Source organism: Orycteropus afer, unplaced genomic scaffold, assembly GCF_000298275.1.
Source record: "Orycteropus afer afer isolate SDZICR_OR568_19922 unplaced genomic scaffold, OryAfe1.0 scaffold00252, whole genome shotgun sequence".
NCBI classification, from domain to species: Eukaryota; Metazoa; Chordata; class Mammalia; order Tubulidentata; family Orycteropodidae; genus Orycteropus; species Orycteropus afer.
In genome coordinates, this window is record NW_006921839.1 from 1,200,755 (window position 1) to 1,216,068 (window position 15,314).

General features: G+C 39.8%; 2 protein-coding genes across 2 annotated transcripts in view; one reads left to right on the top strand and one right to left on the bottom strand.

The window, feature by feature from the left end:
- Window positions 1-9,035, top strand: part of ARFGEF1 (ADP ribosylation factor guanine nucleotide exchange factor 1) — a 192,298-nt gene extending 183,263 nt beyond the window's left edge. The window contains exons 41-45 of the mRNA XM_007949715.2: window positions 2,295-2,434; window positions 3,973-4,141; window positions 5,479-5,617; window positions 6,669-6,786; window positions 8,871-9,035. Coding sequence (XP_007947906.1) covers window positions 2,295-2,434; window positions 3,973-4,141; window positions 5,479-5,617; window positions 6,669-6,786; window positions 8,871-9,035 — 731 coding nt within the window. The remainder of the gene's footprint in view (window positions 1-2,294; window positions 2,435-3,972; window positions 4,142-5,478; window positions 5,618-6,668; window positions 6,787-8,870) is intronic.
- A 2,961-nt stretch (window positions 9,036-11,996) lies between these two features.
- The window catches only part of CSPP1 (centrosome and spindle pole associated protein 1), a 203,204-nt gene continuing 199,886 nt past the window's right edge, over window positions 11,997-15,314 (bottom strand). The window contains exons 28-29 of the mRNA XM_042782168.1: window positions 14,025-14,163; window positions 11,997-12,208 (exon numbers count right to left, since the gene is read on the bottom strand). Coding sequence (XP_042638102.1) covers window positions 11,997-12,208; window positions 14,025-14,163 — 351 coding nt within the window. The remainder of the gene's footprint in view (window positions 12,209-14,024; window positions 14,164-15,314) is intronic.

A 15,314-nucleotide genomic window follows, 5' to 3' on the forward strand; every position in this document is an offset into this window, starting at 1 on the left:
TTGTCTCCAGTCTCATTAATTCTGTCTTCCATTGCATCATTTCTACTCCTTTGCCCTTTCAATGTATTATCTATTTCTGACAGTTTAGTATTAATCTTCTGGATTTCTGTCTGTAGATTTAGAATCATTTTTAATTTTTCATTTATTTTGTCATTTTGTTCTTGTATTTTCTTCCAAAATTCTTGTAGGGTTTTGTCTGTTTTCTCCTTGGTCTGTCTCTCAATCCTTTGAAGATACCTAGATAGAATTCTTTTGAATTCCTTATTGGAGTTCCTGTGCTGCGTCTTCCTCAGGGATGTGTTTTAGGTCTGTATCCTTTTCCCTTTTTTCTCCTGCTATATCTTGCTTCTTTGTGTGGACTGTGATGCTCTGTTGTCACTGAGGCATTGTGACGTTTTTGTGTTTATATTTAATGGGTGATTATATGTTGGAGTGACTCGCCCACAAGTTTTATTTTCTTTGTTTTGTTTATGTGTTATCTATACAGGCAGGGTACTGTGCTGTGCTCCTCTAGTCACTAGTTGACAGCACTTATACACTCACCCTGTCTCCTTTCCTTTGTCAGCCTCTCGTATGCCCTTGCTGACCCTGGCAGAGAGAGCCTGTTCTTAGTTCCTGTTTTCTTTCAGGTTTTCCCACTAGTTGGTGCCTAATCCACTTCTGTATAGTTCCTTTCAAAGCCCAGGGCTCCAGGATTATCTTCTGTATCTCTGTCAATTGATTTTTCTTTTCTTTGTTGAAGAGGGTCTGTGTCGCTTGTCTGCCTATTCCTCCATCAAAGCTGTCTTCTTATGTACTGGAAGCAGACCACATCTCCAAGGCAGCTATTCAGCTGCTCCAGTAGATTCCACCATGGAGTTGATTACCAGTCTCATCACAGGGGATATCTACAACCAGCTGCCCAGCCACTCAACACCCCAAGTTGACACACAACTACCACACTGAGCATTGTGCTGTCTAGAAATTTTTGAGGATTCAGAGTATGAGTGTAGTAAAAGACCAGAGAAGACATTTAAGAGCGATGAGCTTATTGGTTTCTTTGTCATATTTTTTGACTTGAGATCTTGAATCAAGAACCAAGTATTGAATTGAACAGCATTTCTGAAAATTACCTGGAAAAGTGCCTTTATAAATGACCTAAATAATAATAAATTTATCTTAGCAAGTTATTTTGCTACTTCCCATATCCTCCAGACATGGATTTAACTTCCACAGATTGGTGCCTGAAAAGGGAATTTGTAGTAAAATGCTTATTGTAGTAGAAAGAAACAGATTGATTATAGGTTATCAGTGCTGGAGCCATTGCCCAGAGACCAAGTAATAAACATCTACCCTTGGGCAACCATCTTCCTCTTTGAGGCCTTCCTAAGGTAGCTGCCCAGGAAGCCAGGTTGAGGTGTGGCCTCTGGGATTGAAGTTGCCCCTGGGGCACATATCCTGCTCTAAGCACCTTCAGCATCTCAATAGTTGGGTTCATGTTTGTAACATTGCACTGCTATGTCTGCTTAACTGCTTACCTGAGATGGTTAGTGCAATGTAACATTCTTTGAATATGTCCTTATAGGCTAGTAAATTGCCGCAAATGCCCTACTGAGCAAATTTGTTCAGGCTGGAGTACTGTAGTTATGTGATAACCAGGGAACCGTGAGGAGAGGGGAACATTTGTTAGTTTGCAGTTTGCTTACTTTTGTAGAAATATGCTTGCATAACTTGTGTACACTTATTTGCTGATGGATCCTTTTGAAACAATGAAATTATTTTAGATACAACTACTAATCTGGATCCAACTGAAACATGTGCTCTGGTTAACTCATTAACTCATGACATTGACTAGTTTGATCCAAATTTCTGGCTGGCCCTCCCTTCTCATCTTACATAGATCCAGTTTCTGTGGTTTTCCTACAGTGTATGTTTTTATATTACTTGTTTTCAATGATCAAATTTGAGTTTACAGTAAGCCCTATTACTTTCCGTTTTTTATCCTTTTGTTACCTTTTTTCCCAAGAATAATGTGAATCTTATTTAAAATTTTGTAATGCAATCTCTTGATCATATTCATTCTTCTAAATCATATATTTTTGTTTATTTAAAAAATGACTCTTTAAGGTTTTTCTAAATACTGATTAAACTTGCATAGTATTGACGTGCAAAGCAGTATACCCTCAGTGTGATTGGTATGTGCAAGTTACCATCATACATACTAATGTTACCTTAGTGTGTTGTACTGTCACAGAAATTATCAAGGATTCAAAATAATTTTTTGTTTGCATGTGCATTGGGGGATTTCCTCACAGAATTTCCAGAACAAAAATTGTTTGCTGCCCTGTTGATTAAATGTGTTGTGCAGCTGGAACTCATCCAGACTATCGACAACATTGTGTTCTTCCCAGCCACAAGTAAGAAGGAAGATGCAGAAAACTTAGCTGCCGCACAGGTAAGGAAATGTGAGGACAGCTGCATTTCTGTGTGAGTAGGAAATTAAATACAATATTCTTGGGTTCAGAAAAGAAGCAAGGCTAAAAATTAATTTGGGAGGTGGGAGATAGGGAGGATCTGCATCTTGTAGATGTAATTTAAAATCATTAGACGAGAGCCATCTTCACTGGTGAGTGTGGCTAGTGCAGGGCAGAGGACCAGAAATGGATCCCTGGGGCCTGCCATCATTTTGCAAGGCTAATATTGAAGTGTCTTGCAAGAGAGACTGAGAGCAAGTAAGGGAAGTAGGAGACATAGGAGAAATTGTTTTCTGGAGATCAGATGAGGCCAGTGCTTAAGGAAGGAGGGGCCAACCCACTGCGTCAGCGTTCTGAATTGCTCTAGTCCCGTGGATCTGTTAGTTGTGTATTGGACCCTAGCAATTTGGAGGATTTTGGTGACCTTGATGTGTTACTGTAACATTGGAGACAAAAGCCTGGTTATAATGGGTTTAAGAGAATAATTGGAGACAGCAAATATCAGTAACTCTTCCAAAGAGTTTTCCTGTATAGTAGGGTTATAGCCAGAGGAGGAAGAGGGGTCAGGAGAGCAGTTTGTTTGTTTGTTAAGGTTGGCAGTATTGCAGCACATTCACTGATGAGGGTTTTCCAGGAGAGAGAGAAACTGAGTGCAGAAGGGAGAGGGGTGGTTGCTAGAGCAATCTTTTGGAGTGATTAGGGAGGGTACTGAGAGCAAATGGGTGTTGTCTGTATAGAAGCACAGGCGGTTCACACAGTGTGTGGGTGCAGGAAGGTTGGTACATCTGGTGCTAGGAGTTTGTGGGAGATCTCTTGTGATAGCTTCTGTTTTCTTAAAGAAGTTGGAAGAAAAGTCACCCACCAAGTGAGATTGGGAAGAAAGTGTTAGAAATTTGAGTAGAGAAACGAAATCATGAGTCAGTCGTCCAACACAGTGGTCTAGGGAAGCGTCCCTTTGCTGGACAGCACCCAGAGCACCGTGGATGTAGAGAAACCAGGTGTGTTTTTGCCATTCAGGCTTGTTGTCTAGGTGCAGACATGGAGTGATTAGTGAAGAATCGAACCAGGCATGGGTTTCGCTAGACAATTATAAGAAAAGGGGAGGATTTATACAAAAGAATAATTGTATTTGTTGTCCATGGACTCCAAACTGGTTAAGAAGACAAGGGCAGACCCATGGGGATGAGGAACAGGGGGTGGGAGAAATGTTTTACAGGATGTGGTGTGGGTAAAGAGTTACTGGAGGCAAGAATTAGAAGACGGGTACTGGAGAGGATGGAGGTGACAGCTGGTGACGGTAGAGCACGTGGAATGAAGATTATGGAGATTTAGGAATAACTGAAGGTGGACTTTCCCTATTCCCTATCAAGATAGAGCAGACTAAGTTTTTTGCATTTGGCTTGCTTTTAAAAATGGTCTTTGTGAAGTGTTGAGTTCTAAATTTACTCAGAAGATTGTGACTGTGTGTGTGTGTGTGTGTGTGTGGGCTTGTGTGCTGTGGTGGTTTGTTTTCCTTCAGAGAGATGCAGTGGACTTTGATGTTCGAGTTGATACTCAAGACCAAGGAATGTACCGCTTTTTAACATCACAACAACTTTTTAAGTTACTGGACTGCTTATTAGAGTCACATAGATTTGCTAAAGCATTCAATTCAAACAATGAACAGAGGACTGCTCTGTGGAAAGCAGGTAAGCTGAGCAGGTCTCATGTTTTAATCTTCACTCTTAGTGGATGTGCAAGAGATGCATATGTGTATCAGCATTAATTGATTTGTGTGTTTTGGATCTGTGCATTTATTTCACTGTATTCAACTTTCACCTTAATATTAATGTCAGTCTAACAACCAAGTCTTTTTCTGGTCAGATAACTGCCTAGGTGGATGTGTTTCTCCTTTGTTTAACCAACCTGCTGTAGGGCTGATTTGAGCAATGTTCTTTTGCCTTGTTTACCCAGCTTGGGCCTTCCTGTTGATACCCGTCAGCATAATAAAAGCTGCCTTTTTAAAGAGAAACACCATGTGGTGAAGGTCCCACATGGTCTCTGGCACATGTGTTCGAATGGCTCCTGTATGTTTACCTGGCAGTGGCCCTCTCCTAGAACAGAAGGAAATGTTGTGGGGAAGGCCTGCAATGGTTTTGGGGGAGGTGCTATATTTGTATTGGGACAAGTTAGAAAATTTAAATAAACAACAAGCTGACATTGTTAATTACTTTATTTAAGAAATACTCGGTGCCTGTTTGGTGCCAGTCAGTGCTGGGAGAGTGAAGGCAGCAGAACATAGCAGATACAAGAAAGGAGCTGAATGTTTCTGGAATGATCCTATATCAAATAGAGTGTTAGCCACTTTGCACTTGCTCATTTTTTTTTGATCCAATGTGTCTTTTTAACTCCTAAGCCCATGGCTTTCTTCATCCTCTTCCAGCCTGGCCTTGGCACCAGGCTCCAGCCATTTAGTAGGTGTATGTGAAATAGACCCCTTGCTCTTATGACCTAGCTTCTGGAAAGAGTGGTCTATGCTTATTTTTCTCCTGTCTCCAGCCCCCAGTCCGGCCACCATGCCCCTAGAATGACAGCTGCTGAGCTCAGCGCAGCCTCCTCCTTCCACTGCACTGGGCCTTCACCCCTCTGCCTTCGAAGCAGCTCTCCTGCTGGGTGTTTGCTCCACCTGTTTTCCCAGGAGCCACTGCAGGCAAAGCGGGCAACACACTGCACCTTGTATAGCATACATTGAGCTTTCGAGTCCAAAAATAGTTTTATATTTTGTGTCCTAAGCTTGAAAGGGAGGAAATCTAAGCATAGAAATCACCTTCAGGTTGGTCTCCAGCTGTGCAGTGACACCTTTTTCTACATGGTCTCAGTGGGAGCCGTCTTCTCTGTGACCTCTGTGCCCAGGTGCCAACATCATCATGTCTTTGCTTTGAACACAACAGAGGCCAACCACTACACCACCCACACAGGGTACCCTATACAGGGTGTTATTTAAGATGCCTTCCCAACTCATTATGGAAACTTGCCCTTTCTGCAGGCTTCAAAGGCAAGTCCAAACCCAACCTTCTGAAGCAAGAGACAAGCAGCCTAGCTTGCGGGCTGCGCATCCTCTTCCGGATGTACACAGACGAGGGTCGGGCAAGCGCCTGGGAGGAGGTCCAGCACCGACTGTTAAAGTAAGTGTCTCGCTGAGTGTCAGCCTTGGATACAAATGCTTTAGCATTTGTGCTGCCTGGCTCAGAGCATGGAGGAGGCACAAGGTCGGGCCTCAGGCAGAGTATGCATCCCACCCAATGGCAGGGAGCTGTATAGCCACACAGATAACTGGACCTTTTGTAACTGTGTTATTGGGGAATGGGGATAATAATGCCCTGCTTCACAGAATGACTTTGAAAATTAAATGCAGTCTTATAAATGAACTTGCTTTGCACAGCTGGTGATACAAACAAATCGTATGTATTATTGCTGTTACAGGATAGAGGAGAAAGTTTCATCTCTTAAAATTTACAGACAACTTTGTTATAGTCAAAAGTATTTTTTAATGCCATAAGATAGCCCCATTTTTACAGAATGATATTTGTGAGAGTACCTGCATTTAATTTGAAAAAAATACTTGCAGTTTTTGTTGGTGTGTTGTTTTATTTTCATTTTACTTTGCTTCAGGAGGACTTAGTATTTTGTCTTTTAAAATTTAAACTCATGCTTAAAAAAAAAAATTTAAACTCATGCTAAGAATGAAGTGTGCCTTTCAGAATAATAGTGTCATCTGCATTGTATTTTTGTGTCTGCTTGGGTAACCCGTGTTCCCAAGGACTAGTTAAATCCATTTTAGGACTTTAGGGATCACTTAGTCTCAGTTTTCCCAAGTTGTTGATGAGACAGTTGTGGCCCAGCAGGGGGAAGAGCCACTGCAGACTTGAGTCTGAACCATTTGACCTCAAGCATTATGTGCTTGCTGCTGCACAGTGGCTTTGAAGTGAAAAAACTCATGAAATTAAGATTTTTTTCTTGTAAGTTACATTGGCTTATTTTATAATAACTTCGGTTTTCTTCCTAACTTAAAGACATATGTTTATGTTGAAGCTGCAGTTAATGCTGAAGCTCCAGTTAAGTTATTGAATAGTTAATATTCATGACCCTTTTTTCAGTGGTTGGTTCCCAGTACACACAAATTCTGGCAGGTGTGCAAGCACACTTACAAGGAAGTCTTATCTTTTGTGTCTGCAGTGTCTGCAGTGAAGCACTGAGTTACTTCCTTACTCTAACATCAGAAAGTCATCGGGAAGCCTGGACTAACTTACTGCTTTTGTTCCTAACTAAAGTTCTAAAGATAAGTGATAATAGGGTAAGTATGAGACATCCATTGACCCTTCTGCCCCATCACTAAGCATATTCAGTCTAGCATTTCCCTATACTGACCAATACTGTGACTTGAATTTGAAGCAGGAATGCTGGGTTCTGCAGCTCTTGCCTGAGCTCTCAGAAGCAGAGGAAATGAGCTCAGGTTGTGCCGCTGCTCTGTGCCGCGGCATGGATGGCATACTTCACCTCCCTAGCCTCGGTTTTCTCCCTCCTTAGCCAGCTTTATTCTCTCACCATGATTCTCTTCAGCAGGTTGGGATCAGAATCCCTGAGGACATCTTCACAAGCTTCAGGGTCCCCACATACTGATACTCACATTAGGGCCTCCAGAGGTCTACTGTTTCCCCACATTGAAAACTGTCTGGCCCACTCCCCAGCTGATGCTGCAGCCCTTCACCCGGCTACTCCAGGCCCCTGGGCCTTTGCGCCAGGCTCTGGACATTCCTTCAGCCTATGTAGTGGCTCCACGGGACCCAGAGCCCCTAGTGAACAGGCCACAAAATCATTTAAGAATTTTACACCAGTAGAAATGAAGGTAAGGAGGTCTGGTGGTAAAGTAGTTAAGGCATTTGGCTGCTAACGAAAAGGTAAGTGATGAACCCACCAACCACTCTACAGAAGAAAGATGAGGCAGTCTGCTTCTGTAAAGATTTACAGCCTTGGAAACCTAATGGGGGTCTCAGTGAGTTGGAATCGACTCAAAGGCAATGAGTGAGAAATGAAGGTAAAATATAAATATCCCCTTGCTGTTGAGTTGATCCCAAGTAGGACTGCTCCATAGTGTTTCACAAGGCTGTGATCTGTATAGGAGCAGACTGCCACACCTTTCTCCCACAGAGCAGCTGGTAGGTTCGAACTGTGACCTCAGAGTTAGCAGCCAGGTATAGCCAGTGAGCCTCCAGAACTCCTTCAGTGTACAAACATGGATACCTATAACTATGAAGGCTTTTACTTATTTTAAGGTTTTCAAATATATACATTTTACTCTTTAAAAACTATAACAACTTATGTTGTTGTTGTTATGTGCCGTCGAGTCAGACCCGACTCATAGTGACCCCTCCTTGGGTTGCCGAGGCAGTATCACTATGAAGTAGATTGCCCAACCTTCCTTCCGAGGAGTGGCTGGTGGGTTTGAACCACTAGCCTTTTGGTTAGCAGTCAAGTGCCTTAGGCACTGTGCTACCAGAGCTCCTTATAGTTCACATAAATGGAAAAGGATTGCTGTGACCCTTGATATGGCCTTACAGTGCCTACTCAGATATCCTGGTAATTGGAGGCATAAGACATTTGTGGTATCAGGACCCTGCAGAGGCAGGCACATGCTGACCCCACATGGCCCAGCTCTCAGCTACATTTTCATCTGACAGCGGGGCCCAGTAGAGCTCAGAGAAGCGACCCACGGCCTCTAGCAACCATGTGGCAGAGGCCTCTAAAACCAGTCTGTCTCACTTCACAGCTTGCTTTCTTACCATAACATGGCATACTGCCTCCTTGTGTCTTGTGGGGTGAGAAGAGGGGCTGAAGAGGAGAGGAAACAGGCAGCAGACTAGCGGTCAGAAATAAAGGAACTGCTACAGCAGAGGTACAGGCAAAATATGCACATGAACTGTGAATACAGAATATATTTATCTTTGCCTGTAGACCATACATTTTATATTGCAACATGAAATAGAATTTTACCTAACATTTAGAATTTCATTTAACAAACCAGAGATACAGTTCAATAAACCAGATCAGATAAAATCCTGCTTGGCTTTTTACTTGTGCTTATTACCAGGCAAAACAAAAAAGCTCATTTACCAAATATTTGGCAGGGTAATGGATTGAAGATGTTTTGCAAAATAAGATAAGGATAGATAACTAAGTGAATAATGTTTGTATTCAGTAAGTTTCTGGAATACATCTCAATCTTTCACTTTCCTAAGCAAAATAACCAGTGTTTGATGCAAACACCTTTCTTCTCACTGGTCAGTGCATGCCCAAACTGGGTTGACTTTAAAGATAGCTTTACGTTCTATTGTTTGGTATGTAAGCACTACTAAAAAGAGACATTCATTTTCCCTCCAGTTTAAAGCTCATGCATCATTCTACTACCCTCTCTTATGTGAAATTATGCAATTTGACTTGATTCCTGAACTTCGTGCTGTTCTTAGAAGATTTTTTCTGCGAATTGGAGTAGTTTTTCAGATATCACAACCACCTGAACAGGAACTTGGAATAAACAAACAATGATGGGAACTATGTTTTTTGTTGGAGTTTACATCCTTCCACTCTTTGAAAGGACCCTGGAGCTGAGATTTCCTACCTGAAGATGATTTCTCTCAATTGCAGTGTCTGAAGGTTACTGGTGAAAATGCTTAGAACTATAACTTACACTTTCAACACTCCAGTCTCCTTTAGTGACTGATGGATGGACTCGCTCTGTTTGTTTTGCTGGGCTTGTGTTGAGCAGTAGGCCTGCTTTGACATTGCCCTCTGTCCTTTGTGGCAGGGAAGGAAGGCCTCACGTATATATGGCAGGTGTGGAAGTGAAACTTACCCAAAGAACTATAGATGTAAAGATTTGAACTTCTGCAAGAAGTACAACTCAGGAGAGCTGTATTTTGAAGGATAAAATGTTTATAATTGGGGGGTGGTGAAGAAGAAATTATTGTTCACGGTAAAAAGATATTTAGCAACTATGGTATTCTTATTCTGAAGATTTTTGCACACTCAGGCTACCTGAGATACTGGTAATCCTCCTCCTGTGAAAAAAAATGTACAGAGATGCAGGTCTGTAATATAAAAATCTTAAACATTATATAGTTCATCCTGCACTGTTTTATTTTATTTCTTATTTTCTTATTCCTTTGCTAAAATACCCATACTATTTTGTCAAATGCACTAAATTTTGGGTTGAACTTTTTTATTTCAAGGGGATTTTTTGGTTTTGCCCTTTTTGGGGGTGATAATTTTGAGGGTTTAACATGCCCAGTAGCTGTTGTGACTAACACTTACCAAGATCAGCAACAGGAAAAAAACAAAAGAAGGTAGAAAATATCACTACTGACCTAACTACCTGTAATATGCTTACCTTAGGGCTTTTAAAGATGAGCCATTAAAATATAATGATTTTTCATGGACTGAAACTTGAATCGCTGCAAAATAAATCTAGGTTGCTGTACCTTTTTTCTTTTATTTTTGGGGGGCAGAGCTTGATGTAGATTTTACTCTTATGTACAGAATTCAATGTTGAACATATTAAAATAACAAATCTGGCATGGTCTGGGGTGGTTAGATTTACTGGAAATGTATTCATACTGTGAATTGTGCTCTCTGATGGTTAAAAAAGACAAGATTGTCAAGCATTCCGTATTAACAGTGGATGTAGAAAATTTTTCAGATGGATAAAATGTATATGGTACAGATGTAAAGTTTTCTATGTAAAAATATTCTGTACAACTTTCTGTACAATATTGATTCTCATCTGGCATATTCTGTAGGTCAATAAAGTTTTTGAATTATTTCATCAGTGCAATCAAAACCTGTGTAACCCACAGCCCCATGTTTCATTGATTCATTTATTTTTGTCATTTAAAGCCAAACATGGAAAGTTTACTGTCAGCCAGAACTACAAATTCAGTATTATTTTGTTCCAATATTTTCTTTCCAGCTTCTAACATTAGGTTCCTTTCTTCCCCTCCTGCCCCTGTGCCTTCTTTCCAAACCACAGGCCATTTGTAATCTTTAAATATTTGTTTAGTCATTAACTCAGAATGCTGAGAGAAAGGGCTCAGTTTCCCTTTGGAGCCGTTTGTGTCCTAGGAGTTCAGTTAAAGTTACGTGGTACAAGTGTGTTAAAACAAAATGGAACCTGTCGACATAAATTTCTCTTAAGAGGGGGTTATGTGAAAAACAGAATTGTTCGTCATTGCTCCATGCTTCTCTTAGCTTAGTGAACAATTATTGAACAATGCATTTGTAAGAGCAGGATTGCTACCACAGAATCAAGACACTGTATGTATTAACCCCTAAGATGCAGTCCTATTCAAGCCCAGCTGGATGCTAGAAGTGGGAGTCTCCCTTGGGTTGCCCCTCTGGCCACCATGACCACGAAGTCTTTCTGAGGTGTGCTTCAAATGACATGGTGGTTTATTATCTGATAGTGTAATATGAAAAGTCTCCCTAAAGGAAACAAAACCTTACTTTAAGGTGAAGATATAAGAAAAATCTTTTAATAGTAAAATAAGCCCATAGTTAGAGCTGAGTTTATAGTCAGAGACTTGAGTACGTACAAGTAAAATTCGAAATATCAGAGAACTATCACACTTGTTACAAACTCACCCAGTCTTCTCTGCCGTGAATTACATCAGTGGGGAGGGTAAGCAGCAGTGCCTTAGGGTGTGTCAGCTCTGTCTTGGTGCTGAAGACTCTAATCCTAGTAAAAATTATTTAGCTAAATCTTGAAAAAGGAAAGATTACATTAAATTCAAAGGTACAGTTAGTGATTACAAGTGCCAAGCCCAATCTAGAAACCTCTATTCCAGTTAAAATAAGAAAGTGACATGGTTAATGAAAATAAAACTTTATTTCTATTAAGAAATAGTTAAATCATATAAATTAGTAACTTACAGCCTTCATTGGCACAAAAAAACAAGCAGAAAGATGTGACATCTAGTGCATGGCTCACAGGAATTAAATCACTTAGGGCTCCCATCATCATAGTAGCTATAAATGACATGAACATAACTAGCACATTTGGTTCCCTAATTACGTAGCAAATAGGATAATCACAGCTACAACAGATGTATTTACTAAATGAATTTCTTTTGAATAGAGAACAGTGGCAAACGTGCATATAAAAGAGAATTTGGGTTTACAGTACTGTTAAGACACGTTTTATTTGCCTTATCTTAATGACAAGCAGAATTTAAAATAATGCACATATGGTAGTTGATTCCAAGAGTTCATTACCACCCTAATTTATGGCAAAATTGTGCAAAAATAATCCTATACAATTCTACATTACACAAATCAATAAACATGGCTTTTATGTACATAATATACATCTTCATGGAAAAAATACACCTTATATACAGATGGAACATAAGTAAATTAACTTCCAGGTAAGGGCCAAAGTAGAACATATTAAAGGTTCAGGTTTAACATTCCTTTTACCTTAAAAGGCACTATGGGGTCCAGTACAAATTTATTTTAACCATGTGCAGTGGACAAGCCTTGCCAATGAAAAGTGCCTGGTTTTCTAGGAACCTGCTGCTGCTCTTGACTCAGTTGCTCTGTCATGAATCGCTTCAGTGTTTCTGAAGTTCCAGGGCGGAGCCAGGGCTCAGTTGCTACTGAGTTTGTTCCATCATCACCCACTTGCTTCATGATGTCATCAGGGTCAACCAGTGAACTCTCATCATCTAAAGGATGCCAAAAAAGAGCCATAACTCAACACAGGTGCAGGCAGGTGACTAAAACACGAGGCTTTTGTGGTCCAACCTATTACAGCCCTGCATTCCCCACAGTATTATATGTTCAAACTGCCCTACTCTGTCCAACTCTTTACTAAAGTGGAAAAGCAGGCCCAGGAAGGGCCCACTTTTGTGGAAACAGAAAGTGGTCTTCCGAATAATTTGACTGCATGCTGCCAGCACCCACAAGGGTAGGCCTGGAATTCTAGATCCACAAAAGAACACTCTTCACCAGTCACTAAGTTGCCTGTAGAAGTGTAGACAGGCTTATTATTGTTACTTTCCAGAGAAAATTAATGGATACCAACAGAAAAAGAAAAAATTGACAGAGTTTTGAGTTAATCCCAACCTATACCACTTCTGTAAGGAAATTTTTCTGAAAGCCCTAGCCAGGAGTATAAATGCCTTCTATTATCACCACCTAACCTAAAAAGGTTGTCATCCACTTTCCACTGTTAGAAGTAACTCTTATGTTTCATTCTTTAATTGACTCGATCATACTCAACTTTTATATCTTGTACTTTACTTAGTAGTAGATAAAATAATAGGAAAATCTGTCTTCCTACCCTGTGATGTCAAATTTCTTTTTTAAAAAATGACAACTTCTGGTCTTTGAAGGATTAGCCCAGCAAAAGGACATATGCAATCTATTTAATGAAGAGTCAGTCCACATTGTACCAAAAAACTCCTGTGTGAAACGATGTTAAAAACAATTTAGAAATTGAAAACCTTCTGAAAGAGTGTAGATTCTTCAAATGCTTTCTCTTTTCTCAAACATGGATCTGTTAAATACTGCCTTAATGGTTTTAAATGAAACTGAAGAACAGGTAATAATAAAGGATAGATGCAAAAGGCCTTTTAACAAAAAAGAAAATGTCCCCTTTTCCACATTTTTCCATGTGTGCTATGAATAGTACTATGTTCATTTTCTCATGTCTGCTAGAACACGGTGAATGCTAGAGATTATACAAACAGTTTTCAATTAACACAGTATTACAGGTAGGATCTCAGAAAAATTGGTATTAGAAATTATTGTAATGTAGCTTAATAGTCCAGAGCATTGCATTAATAAGACCATTACTGTTTACCATACTTACTAATAGAAAGTTGTTCTGTTGTACCAATACACATGAAAATGGTAGTGTAGGGTTAGCAAAGGAGTCACTAACTTCCTGAAGGGCTGTTAACACCTGGCCATGCTTTGTGAGCAGTCTGAGTGGCATCCTGCTTTAATGGGCTGGTCCTCAAAGCAATGAGAGTCAAGCCTACATTTAATGAGAAGACTAACTGACTTATGAGAAAATTTCCCATAATACAGATTTTCTAAGGCTATTTTGCATTGTCCATGGTGCAGATAGCTAAGTAAAAGGTAAAAATAACTTACTTTCTAGTGCTACAGATTTAAAATAGATATGTTATTCAAAGAACTCTTGTTACTTTCTGATAATCTCTCACTCCATAATTACTCTGCCACACTAATCGGCACTTATTCTAATGAAAGCAAAGCCTGGATGTATTTAATAAGCAAAACCTGGATGTATCTGTTTAGACTCCACTGAAAGTGGTATCCTCTCTGGTAGAAAGAATCTGACACAAAATCAAACCTGATGTTTGTGTTTGCTGGGTGGCTACTGTGTTCTGCCATAACTCAAAGGACTTTGAAACTCATTCCGTCTATCACCCAGCCTTCAGTGAAAACTTTCTGGTAATCAGGTTTAAGAGTCCTTACAGAATTTGTTGTCGGCCACTAAATTTGGTCATTTACCTGTATTAATAGGTTTATTCTGAAGTTCACTCAGTCTTCTCATTCGTTCCTCATTTCTCATTCTAAGCTCATCAACATTTACACTGGATACAGATTTTAGAGAGAGACCATCTGGTGGTACATTAGGATGAACATTATCCTGTAGTAAGAAAACAGAACTTCAGAATCAGTCATAAAATATGTTCAAAATGAATCAGTGAATCAAAACATGTTCTTGCCCTTGATATACAATGGGATGAACAAAATAAAACATGAAAATACGTAGCGCTTATATTCTGACTCCTGATGTTCACTCATGCAGGCGCAGATGACCTTTAGTCAAGGATATGGTGTAGGATTTGTGATGACACAGAAATGCTGCCATTTTGGGAAGTTTGGAAAATGTAAGACACAAAAAAAAACACTGAAACAGCAGGGACTAAGAATCCAACTACAGTAATCATGACAGAATAGCACAATGGAATAGGCTTGAGAGTCCAGACAAAAAAAACCTTACATCTTCATAAAAGAGTCAACAAAATTCAATGGAGAAAAAATAAGACTTTTCAACACATGGTGCTAGTCCAACTGGATATCGTCATGCAAAAATGAATTTGGACCCATAACTCATGCCATACAGAAAAACTAAAAGTGGATCACACACCTAAATTTAAGAGCTAAAACTCTTAGAAACAAACACAGGAGTAAATTTTCATGAGCTTGGCAATGGTTTCTTTAGAAAACCAAAAGCACAAGTGGAAAATGGACAAGTCAGACCCTTATCAAAATTAACGTTTGTGCTTCAAAGGGCCACCATCAAGAAAAGTGGAAAGGCAATCCACAGAATGCAAGAAAATATCTGCAAATCATATCTGATAAGGGACCTGTATCCAGAATAAAGAACTCTTATAACAAAACAGCAAATAAGCCCAATTTTAAAATGAGTAAAGGATTTAAATAGACTTATCTCCAGAGAAGATATAGAACAGCTAACAAGCACATGAAAAGATGTTCAATATCATTAGGGAAGTAAAAATGAAAACTACAATGAGATACCACTTCATGCCCAATAGAATGGCTATAATAAAAAGGTAACAAGTGTACAGAATGTATAGAAATTAGAACCCTCATTTACTAGTGTAAGGATATAAAATTATACAACCTATTTTAAAAACAGGCTAGCAATTCCTCAAAATGCTAAATATTTATTGTTGTTGTTATGTGCTGTCGAGTCAGCCCCGACTCATAGCGACCCCTTCCTGGGTTTCCGAGGCAGTATCACTACGGAAGTAGGATTGCCCAACCTTCCTT